The sequence below is a fragment of the Neolamprologus multifasciatus genome, chromosome 4 (assembly GCF_963576455.1).
Source record: "Neolamprologus multifasciatus chromosome 4, fNeoMul1.2, whole genome shotgun sequence".
Classification (NCBI taxonomy): Eukaryota; Metazoa; Chordata; class Actinopteri; order Cichliformes; family Cichlidae; genus Neolamprologus; species Neolamprologus multifasciatus.
This window is the reverse complement of record NC_140442.1, coordinates 24414088-24430759: the sequence shown is the minus strand read 5'-3', so window position 1 is coordinate 24430759 and position 16672 is coordinate 24414088. Positions and strand designations below refer to the sequence as shown.

The window sequence follows — 16672 nt, the reverse complement described above, 5'->3', positions numbered from 1 at the left end:
TGTAAAGGTTCTATGTGTTTTCCCGAATGGTTTTTATATACATGCTTATTGGAAAAATGTACCCTAAGTGGGTGAGGAACTATATATGGTTACTTCAGGATGTCCAAAAAACTCACTGAAAAGCCTTCAGCTAATCCAAAATGCTGCAGCAAGAGTACTGACAGGGACTAGAAAGAGAGAGCAGATTTCTCCTGTTTTGGCTTCCCTTCATTGGCTTCCTGTTAAATCCAGAATTGAATTCAAAATCCTGCTCCTCACATACAAGGTCTTAAATAATCAGGCCCCATCTTATCTTAATGACCTTGTAGTACCATATCACCCTATTAGAGCACTTCGCTCCCGCTCTGCAGGCCTACTTGTTGTTCCTAGAGTATTTAAAAGTAGAATGGGAGGGAGAGCCTTCAGTTTTCAGGCCCCTCTTCTGTGGTTCCAGCTTCCAGTTTGGATTCGGGAGACAGACACTATCTCTACTTTTAAGATTAGGCTTAAAACTTTCCTTTTTGCTGAAGCATATAGTTAGGGCTGGACCAGGTGACCCTGAATCCTCCCTTAGTTATGCTGCAATAGACGTAGGCTGCCGGGGGATTCCCATGATGCATTGAGTTTTTCCTTTCCAGTCACCTTTCTCACTCACTATGTATTAACAGACCTCTCTGCATTGAATCATATCTGTTATTAACCTCTGGCTCTCTTCCACAGCATGTCTTTTATCCTGTCTTCCTTCTCTCACCCCAACTGGTCGCAGCAGATGGCCGCCCCTCCCTGAGCCTGGTTCTGCCGGAGGTTTCTTCCTGTTAAAAGGGAGTTTTTCCTTCCCACTGTCGCCAAAGTGCTTGCTCATAGGGGGTCATATGATTGTTGGGTTTTTCTCTGTATCTATGAAGCGCCTTGAGGCGACTTTTGTTGTGATTTGGCGCTATATAAATAAAATAAAATTGAATTGAATTCACTGACCTTGACTTGCACAATAACCCCCCCCCCCCCCCCCCCCTAAAGTCACAGAAGTAAAAAAACAAAACAAAACACTGTAACATGCTCCAATAAGACTCTGAGGGCTAAACAGAGGACTTATTACTAAATGATGAGCGATTTCAGTGTTGTAATAACATCACTCACAAATTGATTATCTGCACTTTATTGTTGAGGTTAAGGAGCAGCAAAAGAGCAGATACTGGATGCGAATACTTTACATGCATTCAAACAAAGAAACATGCAATTCAGAGTCACATGCACAGGAAGAAGACAGTGCTTTTTGGAATAGAAATATCCTTTACTGAGAAATTCAGCTGTTCCAGCAGCAAAGTGACAGGCAGATGGAGCATTATTCATTTAACAAGCATGGTTAATGGCACTGAATATGTACAAAGATTATATATTCTTTTTAAAATGATTTTTTTCTACTCACTCCTGATTTGTTATTTACAGTGCAAATTGTTGCGTGTACAGACTAAGATTAAAACACAAATAGACACAAACAAATAATACGTTGTCACATTTATCTTTACATTTATGTAACTTCATGTAAGAAAATCAACTTTGTGTAATCTGAATCCATTCAAAAGCGTCTTTGTTGCAGTTTATTGGCTACTGTGATGGTATTGACTTTGGGTAATCATAAATGCTCAGTCGTTCCCAAGTCCCGTTTTTGGTGTCCAGCCAGTTGCTGGGAGAATAGACCCCTATCTCTCCTTCCTCCACTTTCTCATTTTCCTCTCCAGAAGGACACAACTCTTCCTCCTCTGAGCTGCTTTTCCCGGCGCTGTCTCCCCTGTCGCGAACCTTCTCTTCATTAATATTCTTGTAGCAGAAACTGCAGATCCTCAGCTTTTTAGTGGGGTGGATGTGATCGATAACGGCACGCTGCTTGGAGCATGAATTGCAGACCAAGAAGCCGCAATTCCTGCAGTGGTGTCGACGATTGACCCCACCAAACTTTGTAGAGAGGCACCGCATGCATTTGCAAGCAGCCGGATCAGGAATCCAGGAAACAGCAAACTTCTTGGAAGGTTTGCGGCTGGTGGCCTGCATTAGGCTGGACTGGCATTCATTGATGTGCTCTATCCAGGCCTTCTTCTCCTCATATGAAGGGGCGGACACAAAAAAAGACTTGCTCGGTGTTCGGATCAGCCACTGATGCTTTAATATGTCATTGTCCTCCAGGTCTTCCAGCTCAATGTCCTCTAAAATCATAGTGATTTGATAACAACATAAAAATTACATGGATAAAGTGGTACAAGCAGAAAGCTGAACATATGAAGTTAAACTAGCACAGCACACTTGCTATTTTCTACCTGCCAGTCATATTATGAACAGTATTCAATAGTGTTGGCTCTTCTTGAAGCTTTTGTCTATATTTCTTTCTTTTCAGTCATAAAATTGTTCTTTAGCAGTTTCACATTAATCTTCTCACAGTAGGTTAGCTGCAGGAAACGCAGATGAATGTCTCACCTAAAGGGATGATCTTCTGCTTTTTGTACCAGCGACCAGGCACAACAACGCTGCCATACACCAGAATATCAGTGAAGAGGAAGAAGATTTTCTGCTGTATCTTCTTGCGACCCTGCTTTAACACAGTTCCCTCTCCGATTAGAATCCGGCCCGGCTTGGACAAGGGCTTCCCCGCTTGATGGAATGAATTCTCCACCGCCTGCACACGCTCTTGGTTCTCTCGTTCAAAGATTGGGTGATCCATCATTTCTTTGGCGTGAACAAGTTGTGCAGCTTGTTAGTGAGTGTGCCTTTTTAAACTATTGGTGGTTAGGTAACGGGGCGGTCCAAGTGACAAACATGTTATACCGGAAGGCAAGAAAAGGGAGTAGTGAGGCAGTACTTACTGGAAAAATAGAAACTGGTCAAACAAAACAATCAAGAAAGAAAGAACATGTAAAAAAAAAAGTGGAGTCCCTGATTGTGGAAAGATTATACAGTATTACATATTTATAAGTTGCTTTAAACGAGGGAAGCTCCCTTTTGTGCAACAACAACTTTTACTTGCTATTTCCAAAACAAAATCTTAATTCTTATTTGGCAGAAGAGTGTACGGTAAAATCAACAGTATGATTGTCTCCTTCTGCAGAGTCACTTCACAGAGAGGTGCAGGAATGTCAGAATTCTTTTCCCATCCTTAATGAAAAAAACAAAACACAGTTAAAATTCATTGTAAAACAGGTTATGAAACTCAGCCAGCCACATTATGTAAAACAAACACAGTGCACTGCTTTATGCTGCCAAGTCCTTGGCATCTTTAATTCAGTTCTAAATATAGAAACTAACTATGCAAATCATTTTATTTCATGCCTAAAGGCTTCTATGTGGTGTGCACAAGGCAGAATTCCTGGATGTTTCTGTTATCGCAATGGGGAAAAACAGTTGCCAGTAAAATTGTCAGTTGTGGACTGAAAGTAAAAGATAACCTATTTATTAATGAATAAATAAAAACAATGCACAACAATAAATAATAAACAATTATTAACTCTTTTTTTTTGCCTGTACTTAAGCAATGGGGCGATCGTGGCTCAAGAGTTGGGAGTTCGGGAGTTCGCCTTGTAATCGGAAGGTTGCCGGTTCGAGCCCCGGCTTGGAAAGTCTCAGTCGTTGTGTCCTTGGGCAAGACACTTCACCTGTTGCCTACTGGTGGTGGTCAGAGGGCCCAGTGGTGCCAGTGTCCGGCAGCCTCGCCTCTGTCAGTGCACCCCAGGGTGGCTGTGGCTACAATGTAGCTTGCCATCACCAGTGTGTGAATGTGTGTGTGAATGGGTGGATGACTGGTTGTGTAAAGCGCTTTGGGGTCCTTAGGGAGGTGGAGAGTCAACTGGACACAAAGACATAGACAAACTGGCACACACCAGACACAAGCTTACATTCCCACCCTCATGCAAACAAATACAAATACTCAGCACTCGCCCAACGTGGAGACAAACAGGAACGAACACCCATTCACACTCTCCAAACGTACTCTATACTCCCATGTCCAGGTATCACCGCGCTCAGGGGGGCAATCAGCCCCCTGACCCAGGAGATGTTACCCTTTTCCCTGGGGTGAAGGCATGCAGACCGCCCCCGGCCCAGCAGCCGCAGGGATGGCCCAGCGTCCCAGACCCCGACCAGACTGTCAACTCCTCCCAGGCCCCTGCACTGAGTAAGCAATCATTAACTATTAAATATATTGCGTTAATTTGTAGCCACTAGTTAGCTTAGCACAAAAACAGCACACGTGGAAATGAGCTAGCCTTGTTCTTTTTGTTTCTAACAATTAAATGCAACATGTCAGTCTATTAATTATCATCAGATTCTGGACTCTATGAGCAGTTCAACTATGTATCCCCCTGCTAGGGGGTTCTGTATCAGGCTGGAGAGGCCCCAAAAGTGAACATTTAATCATTTAAATGTGAGGAAGCCAGAGTACCTGGAGAAAACCCAAGCAAACACGGGGAGAACATACAACCACCACACAGAAAGACCCCAGCCTGATGATGGAATCGAACTCGGGACCTTCTTGCTGTGACACAACAGTGCGGCCCATCTATGCATCTTATCTCAGGTGACCATTAACAACAATGCTGACGTACACCAAATTACCACTGAAGAGTGAGAATATTTTCTGATGCATCTTCTTAAAACCCCGCTTGATCAGAATAGTTCCTTCTCCAATGAGATCCAGCCTGGTTTAAACCAGGGCACTGTTGTGCTTTGGAATGAATTCTCCACGGCCTGGATAAGTTTACGGTTCTCTCATTCAAAGCGCTTCTCATCCATCATGTCTTTGGTATGAACAAGTTGCGCTGCTCAAGAGTCTCAGTTCAGGCTTCAAAAGCTTGCCAATAAGTTGGGTTTTCAGAATGACAAAAATGTTATGTAAGTGTTTTGGAGTTTGTAGTGCTTTGTCTCTATATTTATTTCTGAGTATCAGAGAGGCGGAATTTATTATTTGTGCTGTCACACTAGAAGAATTGTCAAATCTTATGCTGCTGTACATTTAATTTAAAAAATCACAACCAAAATGTGTTAAAAATGTATTTTATATGTGCAGAGAGACGTGTTCTCATACTGAAGATATTTTGTTTGACCTCAGAAAAAAGGTTAAAAAAGCGTTTTAGTATAAGGCACAAAATGAATGTAGATAAAAGCAAAAACCGGGTAAAGGAAATAATAATGCAATGCTCTGTAGGAAGCAGGAAACGCCGACAGTTTCAAAGTCAAACATGCGGTGAGACTTGTTGAGCAGCTCAGCTGTGTTTAAAAATAAACACACTGCCCTGCTTTATGCTGGAAAGTCCTGTTGGCACTTGCATATCAATATTTATGAAACTTCTTCTTTAACTATCTTAATGGGGGAAAACAAATGCCAGTAACATTGCCAGTATTGGCAAGCTTTTAAAGCCTGAACTGAGACTCTGCCAGTAACATTGCCAGTAAGTTGCTCTGGACTGACAGGAAGTAAAAGATGACCTATTTATTATCGAATTAACAAAACATTTTACAACAGTAAACTTTAAAGTATATGATTGGAAACGTTTGTTTTTTTCTTTATTTTTCTTTACTACTCCCATGAAAATGTGGTAAATATATCTACGCTGTCATGTGAAAGAAGAAAGTACGTCCTCTTTCGAGTCTAAAGTTTTACATATCAGGACATTGTTTAAAAAAAAGAACTGTAACAATGACATATGACATATTTGTTCAGTCCTTTTTCCTCTTGTCACAACTTAAAACATTTAGAGGCCTGTAGAGACTGAAATGTAGCTCTTGGGTTTGTTCCATTTTTGCACTTTCTGACCTTGGTGGGATCTCCACTCCAGAGCTCCAGACCAGCAAACTGCAAAAACTTTTTTTTCTTTTAAAGATTTTACTTTCGTTTTATATTATTAACACAATTTTGTGTCAGCAGAAGATACAACATGAATGCAGGTTAAACAACACTTTAACTACACAACAATGTAATCTACGATAGAAAGAGTTAAAGTTTCAAAAACAAACATGTTGGGAAACTTGTTAAGTAGCTTAGTCAGCCACCTGATTCGAAAAACAAAATACCTACCCATCCTCTATGCTCCTCTGTGCAGGTTAAATAATAAGTCAGCTGTAATTAAACACCTCTAAATGTAACAATGCAAAACAGAAAGAAGCAGCATGGTGGTGGTTTTTAAAACTTTTAAAAGTACGGTACGGCATCACTAACCATACATCTGTTTAGGTTCATCTCATCTCACATCAACCTGATGGAATTTTCTTTGTATTAATAGAGAAACTGATCGAAAAGTAAGAAACAGAAGCAGAACAAAAGTACCGCAGAGTCGAACATTCACAAACATATTCATGTGCGTACACATTCACACGTTGTTTATGATTTGTTTTTCTGCTTGTCTCAGTTTTATTTATGATTTGTGGCATATAGACAACTCATTCTGTGCACCTCGTCTCAGCTACGTTAACTGGACTATCTCTGTCATCGATTGCTTTCTGCACAGCCAAACATAAACACCAAGAAGAAAACAAGCGAACTACCGGAATACAGGACTAAAAGGAAGAAATTACATCAAGATGCACAATAAACCCGTCTGACTGGACACCCCGGTGCTGCCGGGATGATGTCGGGAATGCACAGATCTATCAAAGGAAACAAACAGACGGGGAATCACACGGCACAAAAGTTTCAGAGTTTCAGCGATTTTCTTTTGTGTAAAAATGTTTAAATAAATCATGAACCACATTTCTGAGCCACTCTCAGACCCTGTTTACCGTGGTCACTGATATGTAGGAATACCCTTTTGATAAAGGAGTAGGACTGGATGTGATTTTTAAAGTTACTGCAAACTGTAATCACTAAAAGTATTCTTTTTTTAAAATAAACAAACTGAATACCTTAAAAGAACTGCAATGTTATATTATAGAGATGATAAAAAAATGTGCTAACATGCAGGATGTTTGTTGAGGTGGAGAAGGCTGGCGAACTTGTCCCATAAAGGTTCATTAGCCTTACATATAATATAGCCTACTAGGGACATCTAGTGGCCAAAACCTGACAAATCTGTTTCATGAGCTACATGAATGATTCCTAATGCAATACAACAAATAAGGCTTTAGAAAACAGCACACACAGCAGAATGATATTCATTTTTATTCTGTTTCAACTCTACAGGTGGAGAAAAATGACAGAATTACAGAGATATTCTTGAAGGTGCAGTTAGGAAAGAAAGTAAATCCACATGCTGGTGTTTGGTTTCTTCCAGTCTGATCCGTCTGCCACACTTTTAGACAATTTGCTTTGCAGCAAAAGAAAAAGCCGAGCTCAGAGGTGGCAATGCTAGAAAAAAGGCAGCTCTGGTGCGCGGTCAGCTGTAGCCTCTAATAGGGGATTGGTCCATAGTAGGCAGTGTAGGCGGCGATGATGCCGTTTATGTCCATCATGTGCTCACAAGCCACGTTGGCCTCACACACTTCTCTCAGGCTGAATGGAGGAGAGAGGACACACACACGGTTACTTATGATGTTTCATACTTTCATGAAAACTTTCCATATCCAACCCAACCCTATTAAAAATAAGAACATGTCTGTCCCGTTTGTAGCAACCGAAAATAAAATAAATACATAATTATAATAAAGATCAATCAAATGGACCAATATGGCAAGGCCATGATGATCCACTTGGTAAAATAAATCCGCTTGGCATCTTTCTTGGCCTTAAGACAACAATTCTGATGGCTAAAGATCCAAACAGGACACAAAAAAGAAAAGAAAAGAAAAAAAGATCATGTCTAAAAACATGCAGGAATAAGGTTTGTAGATAAGGTGTGCGATACCTCTCCAGCTGTACCAAGGATAACTGTCCAGCAGCTCTCTTCTGCCTCACCACCGTGGAGGCCTGCTCCCTCTCCACAAACAAACCTGCACATCACAGTCATAAGACATCTGTCAACCTGCTGTCGTTTATTAAATTAATTTAAAAAATGATCAGTATAGCATAAGAACAAAAAAAAAGTCATACAAACAAAACAAAAAAAACCAAGAGTATAGAATATTTTTTGCAAAAAGTCATTCATCATTCTTGGTATATCATTTCACTCATGCAGTGCCTGAAAGTTTGAACCCCTTCTCCATTAAACTCTGGAAGAATAAACTGATATTAATCATACCCTCCTCAGCAGGGTTGTCACCAGCAGGCTGAGGGTCGGTGGCAGCATCTATCAAACAGGAGGGGAAAAATAAGAACAGACTAACTTTAAAAAACTAATTTAGTTCAAAGGTTTAAGGTTAAAAAATTACATTGCAAATATTGCTACAGCTCTTACCTGAAGCGACGCAGATAACTACCAAGAAGCAGAGAGCCAGGATAGCCACGGTCTTCATCTTTTCTTTCTTTTTTCAGCCTTCAGTTTAAGGGAAAATGACCCGAGCTGTATCGCTCACTTCTCTCCGTCTTTCCTTCTCTTAGACATATATATGTGAAAACACACTCGGTTTATAGATGTAGCCCTTGTGTGATTGTGTTTGGTGATTGGTTAGGGAATCATGTATCACACACCCACACAGATGCAGAAATACACACCTCTGCAAAAATGAAGTATATATATATATGTGTATATGTAAAAAAAGAAAGAAAGAAGGAAAAAGGCATCCACACTCATAGCGTTGCAGAATAAGGGGTCCAGAAGGTGGGTAATGTTTTAAAGCATAGGTGAGAAGCCACATATATCTGCCACTGGAAGGATCTTTCAATCGACATTATTTTGCAGCTTCATTTGACCTACTTACCAGATTTGTGTTAAGAATCACAGTTTCCTTTTCCTCATCTTTGCAAAATTTGCAGTCGTCTCTGTTAAAATAAAAAACAAACAAAAAACAGACAAAAAACAGAAAGAATGAAATCAAATCAAATCACTGTCACCGATATCTCATCATACGCAGTGGTAGTAATATAAAATTTAATGAACTCTTTCAGGAAAGCAGCTCGGACAGGTCAGACTTTTAAAGCGCCCACACACTTGTACATTTGGTTCAGTAAGTGCATGAGGCAGAGAAAAGCCATGGCTTACTCACTAAAAAGGAAAAGCCACTGTCCCACATTATGCTGCATTATTTTAATCTGAGGGCTTTCTTTTTATTGCAAACCACAGTGATTTCCTACATAGAGAAAGCAACATTTAGAAACAACCATGTTTGTTTGAAGCTTTGTAGACGGGCCATTTAAATGTGCACAGATATTTTTAGTTAAGCAGAGGAAAGCTGCATGATGTCGAGTGGAACATGTCGTTTGATTTTTAATTAAAACACGACTTCCCACAAGCAAATTGCCTAATACTCTCATGCCACTCATAAAATGTAATCCTTTTGTGGGGTACACATCAAACATCTTTTGTTTCAAGCAGACACTGCAGGATTACCTGTGGTTCGGCAGCTCCTCTCTTGATGTCATACGATATTAGCAGGGTGGGCAGAACATTCACACTGTTGGGGGATCCTCATATAACAGGGTTATAGTTGTGCGTTGGTGCTATCATAGCTTTGCAGAGCAGATCTATATGCTGTAGCTCTGTACAGCCACTAGGAGGCAGTGTGAAAAATATGTGGCATAACCTGTAAGAGGTGAAAGTCAAGTGAAAAAGTGTTAAAATCAATCTGTCTGCTGTAGGCATCGTCTATGTTTCTCACACTGCATTTTTTTTTTAAATGTTCTGCATGTCTTCCTCTTTGTGGTGATATACCACTCCAGTTTAACTAACTTTTTAATAAATATTCATCCTACACATAGCATCATCACAACTTGGCTGTGTTTTGTTCTAAGGTGTGAAAAAAAGAAGGCAACCAAACCAAAAGATGAGCTTTTGCTTAGCGTCTGAGGAACTGCTGGGGTTTGAACGTGCTGGATACCATGACTGGAATCACTGAGAACCTACACAGATGTTATGCACTGTTAGTTTTGTTGGATAATTGCATGCAAGCACTTGGCATTGTTTGCTTACCAAAATTATGTGCTCTGCAACACGAGGGCAGAACCAAAAATCCTACATCAAATTAGCCTCCAGCTTTAACATAGGCAAACGGAGCCTTCTTTAACTGGTCTCAGCTGTGCTGGCTTGTTAACTGCTGACTGTGTTCAGCTGTTGGTGTTCCTTGCTAAACATTTCACTACCTAGAACCTTCAGGGAAGTTGTACCTGGAAAACTTGCGTTGGCACCAGACCAGGTGATGTGGATAGGAAAACAGCTTTGACAGCGGGGATTTGAGTCAAGTCACTTTGTTATTACATAAAACTGAAAAAGAAAATGTGCTTCCACTAACATTTGCAATGCATAATTACAAGCATGCACACAAAGTTCACTCACAGAGACCACAGTTACAAAAGTGGACCACATGTCTTAGGAGCTAGAGAGAAAGAGGAGAGACTTTTGTCAAGGTGCAGAAGTCGATCACTGAGCTCACCACACACTAGGACAGCTGACTGTGGGCGCACGATATCTTTAACATTTCAATTCCCATTTCTTTTGCAGCTTTTGAGTACAGTCACGACTCAAATAGTACAACTAGCTGCAGAAGCTGATGAATAACATGTTTTTAGTTTCAAAGCATGACGGATAAGTCCTAAATCTGACTTGCATCCATCCACTCAATGTCCTCCTCAGTCATACGGCTTACCACGACTGCTGCAGAAATGATAGTAGTTGACTGAATTTAACTGAAAAATTAAACGGAGCTTGCACTTCAGTAACTTATCAGCAATGTGGTTGTTTTTCACATCCTTTGGAAACAATGGCAGCTGTTTTCCATTCATGAACTAGAGCCTTGTTGATCAAATCTTGGTATTTGGCTTTCTTCAGGTGGTGAGCGATAACTAACCCGCCCTCCCAGGTCATTTCAAGTTCAGTTATTAAGATTTTTTTGTGCTTAAGGACCGTAGAATCAAGTTTAATCAGAGGAAGGTCGCAGAGGTCTTTCTGTCCTCCTCAGGTCAACTCGCATTTTTCCACTCACAAGTTTAGAAAGGACGACATTGATCTGTTGTTTCTTGGCTTTGACCCTCTGTAGGCTGTCTGTGTCCACTTGCACATTTTTGTAAGGACCTTATTGTGCCTCCAGCTGTAACAGCTGTTTTAAGAGATCTAGTCGTGATACCCTGGATTTCCTCCAAGGTTAGCGATCACATGGTAGTTTAATGGTGTACTAGAAATCATAATGTCAATGCTCTACTGAATACCGTCCCAGTAACACAAACATATCATTTTTATTTTCAAAGCTGAGCTTTTTAAGTTCACTTTGTGACATGGATGCCCTTTGTTGCCATTTCTAACTAGAGATTTCGAAGCTGGACCGGTCCGGACAGTAGTAGAGCATATGGGTTATAATTTCACAGTCTGGGTCAGTGCTGGTGCCTTTTGTCTCGTTTCAGTGACAGACTAGAAGGATTTACCCTCAGGACAATTATAATTATACACTTTCGTGGCCATGTGGCAGCACAGACAGACAAACATCCAGTGTAACTGTCATTTTACTTCTACAGCATTTTGACATCTGCCATGTGCTGAGCTGTCCTTGTGTCTGTCTGCACATGTGCAGTACGGTCTCTTAAGACTGCAAGAGACCAGACACCGACTGTGCATACTGAAATCATAATGTAACTCCTCAACAAGTCAGTTGTGTAACAACACATTCAGTCAGGTTCTGTAGAGCTTTTTAGATACTTGTACTTGATTTCTTCCCATTTTACTGCACTATGTACTTCTGCTCCACTACATTACTGTGCTTTGTTTTATAGAAGAACTCACCAGATTTACATTTTATCTCTAAACCATGTGATAAATACTAGAATAACCAAGTGGTTTCCAGTATTTATAGACTGTTATTCTTGTAATGTGTCTCATATTTATGCACAAGGCCGTATTTAACTTCCCTAATGCTTCTTAAGCAGTCCCAAATATTGTTATATTACATATAACATCTGGCATATATTAAAAAAAACTCTGAGAATCCCCAAAGTTCTCACAAACTCATGTGGCAAGCAAACTGCAAAAACAGGATTAAGACCAAACCCATTAAAAGTCATTTTATTTGTTTATTGACAGCATAAGTAAGTGGAGATTGTAAGAATTGGTTAGCGGAAAGTGAGCCAAACGCTTCACTCGAGCGTATCCCGTAAATCTCATAAATGCTGGGATCATGCAGTGATACTTGATAAAAGTCATCCTGAGATTACACAAGAAACAGACTGTAAATTTCTACATGAGTATAATGATGGGCTGCTGTGGGATTTGAGCCACAATGACTGGAAGTTCTGGTGTTTATATATAAAAACAGTTTTCTTGCCAAAAGAGCCCACAAAAACAATTACATAAATTATCTAAAGACTGATGATATGTGGACTAAAGGACCAGATGATAATGAGACTTTTGCATGTGAGGTCCAGCTTAGTATCGGCGAGTCACAGCAGGCCGCCGTGGTTGACTTCTAGCGCCAAAGTATCTGTTGTAGGCATGCTGGGCGCCGTGGCGATAGGCATAGAAGCGGCAGGGGGAGTAGTCCTCGCAGATCTCTGCGCGTCTTTCTGCTGGAGACTTGAATGTCCTGGGAATTAAAACAAGAAGGTTTTCAAGATGAAGAAAAGTAGAGGAACTCTAAACTGAAATTAATTTAAAAATTCTCTTTTATCCTCCACTCCAGGCTCTGTGTTTGTGTCCGTGGATTCTTGAAGCACATGTAGATGTTTAATGGTCCAATTAGGGTTTGTCTTAATGAGGCACAGTGCCCTATATGTATGGAAAGCATGCATTTTCTGTGGGTTTGTGGTTTTAAACATGCAGGAGATAAAGTGGATGCATTGCATGCCTGCCCATGGTTTTAGGTTTTACCTCCTGAAGTTGTAACTGCCGAAGCCATTCCCTCTGGATGGGATGTATATGTTGCCTCTCTGTGGTGGGATGAATGAGTTGGCTCGGTTTGGAGGCACAAACAAATCTGAAACCACAAAACTTTACTAGTGAGAAAATTTTATTTCAATCAGCATCTGGCATGCCGGTCATGCAGCGGATCAGGTGAAACAAGGGCTGAGGGCGTGTTAGTAAAGACTAAATGAGGATTAAATACATCACATTTGTTAGAATGGCATGCATGTTTTTCCAGAACCGAGAAACAACATTTCAATCACCTTCAGCGGATTCTGTGCTTTCATGAGAGTCTACGGGAAAAACATGGAATCGGGTTAATCATAAATGATGAATGTCTTATTTCACTTTGTTATATTGCTGGTTATGAATAAATAATGGCTGCCGAGCGATAGCAAAGTGAGGGCGTCTGGGAGGATCTATACCATAGCAGATGCAGAGAGAGACTGCAGCACAGAGTGCCAGAAGACGAAGAAGGCTCCTCATCCTGGGGTTTGTTTGTCTGCCTGCCTGCTGGAAACAAAGCAGACAAGTATTTTTGGTAAGTCGTGGTAGTGCTGAAGTAAGAGTTAGATAGGCAGTAGGGAAAAAATAGAAAAAAATGAGACAAAATGAGGCAAAGGGAAGGGGGTAGAACACTTTTTTGCATTTTGAGGGTGGGTAAACAGACCAAAACCTCAAGCTGGGGTAAAAAGTGACAACATTTCTGTGGGTTTTGTGCAGATAAACAACCAATATATTAAAAACCAATTTAAAAAAGTCTCTGTGCATGCTGGCCCCACAAACACAAAACCACAGATATGAGTCAAAAAGTCTTTTCACTGTGCTGGCCTTAGGTTGAGGCCAATCTGCACCACGCGATGAAACCTCAGGTTGCAAGGAAGAACAGTAAGAGAATAGCTGTGGCCGAGAGGAGCTGCTTAACAGCCAGCGAATGAACAGACTGGAATTATGAAGTTGAGGTTGGCTCGGGGTGTACGCTCACACCGCACGTGTCTACATGTAAACACTCAACGTGTGTTTACATGTAGACCTGAGGTAAGGTGAGTGCCACCTGTATAAACAGCAGTGCCAGATGTCTGCAGAAAAGCTTTCATCCCCACGTTCTGTTTGTGGAATTTGGATGGAGCGCTTGTTTCGGCAGCGCTCTTTTTCACCATCAATAGCAGCTTTCATTATACATTCAGAAGCACACACACACACTGACACATGATCCCCTCAGGCATATTTGTCTGCAGTGTAAGCCAGACCCACAGTGGGCACAGAAACAGCAAGCCTGGGGCCTAAAGTTCAAAAAGCGACTCCCAAAGACTGGCAAAGATAGCTAAGTGAGTGTGAGTGTGTGTGTCTGTGTGTGTGAGGTGCTGACAAGAGTGTCTACAGAGTTTAATGCCTGTCTGAGTCTCAATAGGAGTCCCAGCTTCCTTCCCTGCAGACAGAATGTGCACACATCATTGGAAAAAGCCAAAGAACCAAGATGAGGGTGTACATTAAAAACTCTTTAACAAAAAGAGAAGGGCCACAGGCCTACTTTTCTATTTTCATTTGCAGATAAATTTAAAAAAAAAAAGTACTATAAAAATAGTCACAAAATAAAAGCTACGTTTGCCTGATTGTGTCCAAAACTCAAAACTTCTCCTACTTTTCACCTGCAAAGAGTTTTAAGAGATCATTTGCTGTAATTTACTTACCTTGAAGGAAAATTATGGAGTGATGGAAACTGTCTCAATACTTTCTCCTCAGGAACATTTCCTAATTCCTCACGGCAAAGCTTTTTATACTCATCTCTGTCCCCCCACCCCTTCATTTTTCTGTCTCCATCCACCTCCCTTTTTAGTCCTGGCAATTTCTCCTCCCTTCCCTTACTATCACCCCACACCCACCCACCAACCCACCGTTTTTTCTACCAGTTAATCAGACCGGGGTATTAGCTCACTCTCTCCTCAACTCCTACGCTTTTACCGAAATAAACAGAGCTGGTGGTGATGGCAGGAGAACTGGAGAAAAACAAGCCGGGGGTAAACAGAGAGACAGAGAAGAGGGTGAGGGAAAGGGTGGCACGGTGACAACTAAGCTGCTTCATAGCAGGTACATGATAATATTTGCCACTGTTTGCCAGCATGCCTGCATGATGTGAGAGAAAACAAAAAAGTTCAGACATAACATGAAATTGTTGCAGATTGTGACCTAAATATGTCTCTGAGAGCACAGAAATAGCACATACGACAGTGCTGGTCTTTTAAATCTTCCCGTTGCCAACCACATTTTAAATAAATGGTTTAAAGGAGAAGCGTTTAGGATTGTGGTCAGCAATAACTGTAACTCCTCTTTTGCGCTACCATAAAAGAAGTTCACTGTGTAAACAGATAATAAGTGACACTGAAGTAAAGCACAACTTTAGTAATAGTCAGACTGGAGATGTTTCAAGGGAAATTTTATGAAAGGAAGCTATTGTATAATAGTGGAAGGGGTTTTCCATCAGAAGGAGAACATGTCACAGCTCTGGGTTAGTGCGAGAGTGTAAGGTATCACACATAAATTTAGAAGAAGTTAAAGACCCTGAGTTTTAAGAAAACATAATTAACTGTGTTTTTGTCTTCAGCCCCTGTCTAAGAATGCTATGGATGTTCCCTTTCATTGTTATGAAAACGGTGCAAAGCATTTTGCTGAAAAAGGACACCAACACAGATTTGCCAAAACTGCAGTTTCTCAAATGCCCACTTGACGGTGGCTCCAGTGTTAAAATGCTAACCTTCACTGCAGAAAAAAGCATGTTCATGAAAACATGTCTTGGTCTCTATATTCAGTTTTACCCTGCTAACAAGTGTGCATTAATTTATTTTATATATCGCCTGTTTTAATATTGTTAAAACTCAAGTTTTGCATCATTATATTCAGTCACTCAAACAGACTTGTATATAAAAGATGGACAACTGTGCCGTGACCCACTGGTTTTGAACTCTGGATTTTGAAGGTTCTCTTCCCATCACGATGTTGGAGTTTTGAAGACAGAAATTCCATATTTGAAAACTGGAATGTTTGGGGGTGTCAAATTCATAGGCTGCATCCTCCTGAGGACCCAGTCTTCACCGTGTATGTGAGCCAAAAGCCGGGTTGGCTGGAAGTGAGCGGCTGTGAAAATGGACGGTCTAGCATTCAGTTTTGCGTTACCAGCTGTCTCACTGGAGTTTAATAAACTCAGCTGCCTGCTCCTTGCTATCTAAAATATAACAGGAAAGTGGCGTAATACTTGATCATCTCACAGTTCTGTTTAATCAGTTTTCTGTTTGACATTTATTCAGCTGTGATCTCAGCCAAACCGATTTACTCTTGAGCAAATAAAACACTGAAAAAAAGCCAAACAATGACATTTTTAAGGTATCGGAGTGACTTATATATCATGTTTAACCTGAGTAGCAAAAGAGGTCTGAAAACAATGTGCCGGGAGTTCGCTGTTCTAGCTATCGAGCTGGTGGGTAACAGACATCTCCAAAAACGTCAGAGCACTTTTGCAAATATGTGATGTCTTGATAAATCGAACAGATATTTGACGTTTACACATCGACATTCTCGCCTGAAATATCTTAAAAGTTTATTTTGTGACCCAGAAAGAGTAATAAGAGTAATATTAAAACTAAGTAGCTGCCGCCATTGTTGGAAACTGGAATTGGCTGGCCCACGCTATGAATTCTGGGATATGGTGGGCTACGAAGGATACACCCGACCCAGCCTTTGAATCTGGGGAAAAGGAGGACGCAATTGTTGACTGCATTTGAAGGAGTCTAGGAATTTGGAGAGCC

The 16672-nt window shown here is 40.8% G+C and overlaps 3 protein-coding genes across 7 annotated transcripts; all 3 read right to left on the bottom strand.

Moving 5' to 3' along the window:
* Positions 1–1119: 1119 nt before the first annotated feature.
* LOC146520556 (pleckstrin homology domain-containing family F member 2-like) lies at positions 1120–2749 on the bottom strand. The gene is made up of 2 exons (XM_085155986.1): positions 2449–2749; positions 1120–2180 (listed from the first exon to the last, which is right to left on the bottom strand). Exons 1-2 carry the CDS (start codon positions 2693–2695, stop codon positions 1585–1587), a joined length of 843 nt encoding a protein of 280 aa, XP_085012112.1. The 5' UTR covers positions 2696–2749; the 3' UTR covers positions 1120–1584.
* Positions 2750–7102: 4353 nt separating this feature from the next.
* bglap (bone gamma-carboxyglutamate (gla) protein) lies at positions 7103–10006 on the bottom strand. Of its 2 annotated transcripts, none has more exons than XM_085157853.1 (8): positions 9960–10006; positions 9808–9889; positions 9381–9573; positions 8752–8812; positions 8289–8547; positions 8133–8180; positions 7800–7884; positions 7103–7447 (listed from the first exon to the last, which is right to left on the bottom strand). In XM_085157853.1, exons 5-8 carry the CDS (start codon positions 8344–8346, stop codon positions 7345–7347), a joined length of 294 nt encoding a protein of 97 aa, XP_085013979.1. In that variant the 5' UTR covers positions 8347–8547; positions 8752–8812; positions 9381–9573; positions 9808–9889; positions 9960–10006; the 3' UTR covers positions 7103–7344. The 2 variants fall into 2 exon arrangements, with proteins under 2 accessions (XP_085013979.1, XP_085013978.1); XM_085157852.1 differs by having other exon boundaries at positions 8289–8426.
* A 2016-nt stretch (positions 10007–12022) lies between these two features.
* Positions 12023–14693, bottom strand: mgp (matrix Gla protein). Of its 4 annotated transcripts, none has more exons than XM_085157848.1 (5): positions 14564–14691; positions 13298–13385; positions 13136–13165; positions 12840–12945; positions 12023–12555 (listed from the first exon to the last, which is right to left on the bottom strand). In XM_085157848.1, exons 2-5 carry the CDS (start codon positions 13356–13358, stop codon positions 12399–12401), a joined length of 354 nt encoding a protein of 117 aa, XP_085013974.1. In that variant the 5' UTR covers positions 13359–13385; positions 14564–14691; the 3' UTR covers positions 12023–12398. The 4 variants fall into 4 exon arrangements, with proteins under 4 accessions (XP_085013974.1, XP_085013975.1, XP_085013976.1 ...); XM_085157849.1 differs by having other exon boundaries at positions 13298–13382; positions 14564–14682; XM_085157850.1 differs by lacking the exon at positions 13136–13165 and having other exon boundaries at positions 14564–14693.
* Between the last annotated feature and the right edge of the window lie 1979 nt (positions 14694–16672).

Bases quoted from the DNA above. Each gene is read 5' to 3' on its own strand.
- LOC146520556 (XM_085155986.1), bottom strand. From the start codon at position 2,695: ATGATGGATCACCCAATCTTTGAACGAGAGAACCAAGAGCGTGTGCAG. The intron at 2,181-2,448 runs GTGAGACATTCA...CTATGATTTTAG, and splicing joins GCAGAAGATCATCCCTTTAG to AGGACATTGAGCTGGAAGAC.
- bglap (XM_085157853.1), bottom strand. From the start codon at position 8,346: ATGAAGACCGTGGCTATCCTGGCTCTCTGCTTCTTGGTAGTTATCTGC. The intron at 8,181-8,288 runs GTAAGAGCTGTA...CCTGTTTGATAG, and splicing joins AGTTATCTGCGTCGCTTCAG to ATGCTGCCACCGACCCTCAG. The intron at 7,885-8,132 runs GTATGATTAATA...TGTGATGTGCAG, and splicing joins TGACAACCCTGCTGAGGAGG to GTTTGTTTGTGGAGAGGGAG.
- mgp (XM_085157848.1), bottom strand. From the start codon at position 13,358: ATGAGGAGCCTTCTTCGTCTTCTGGCACTCTGTGCTGCAGTCTCTCTC. The intron at 12,946-13,135 runs GTGATTGAAATG...TTGTGGTTTCAG, and splicing joins AAGCACAGAATCCGCTGAAG to ATTTGTTTGTGCCTCCAAAC. The intron at 12,556-12,839 runs GTAAAACCTAAA...TTTAATTCCCAG, and splicing joins GGCAGTTACAACTTCAGGAG to GACATTCAAGTCTCCAGCAG.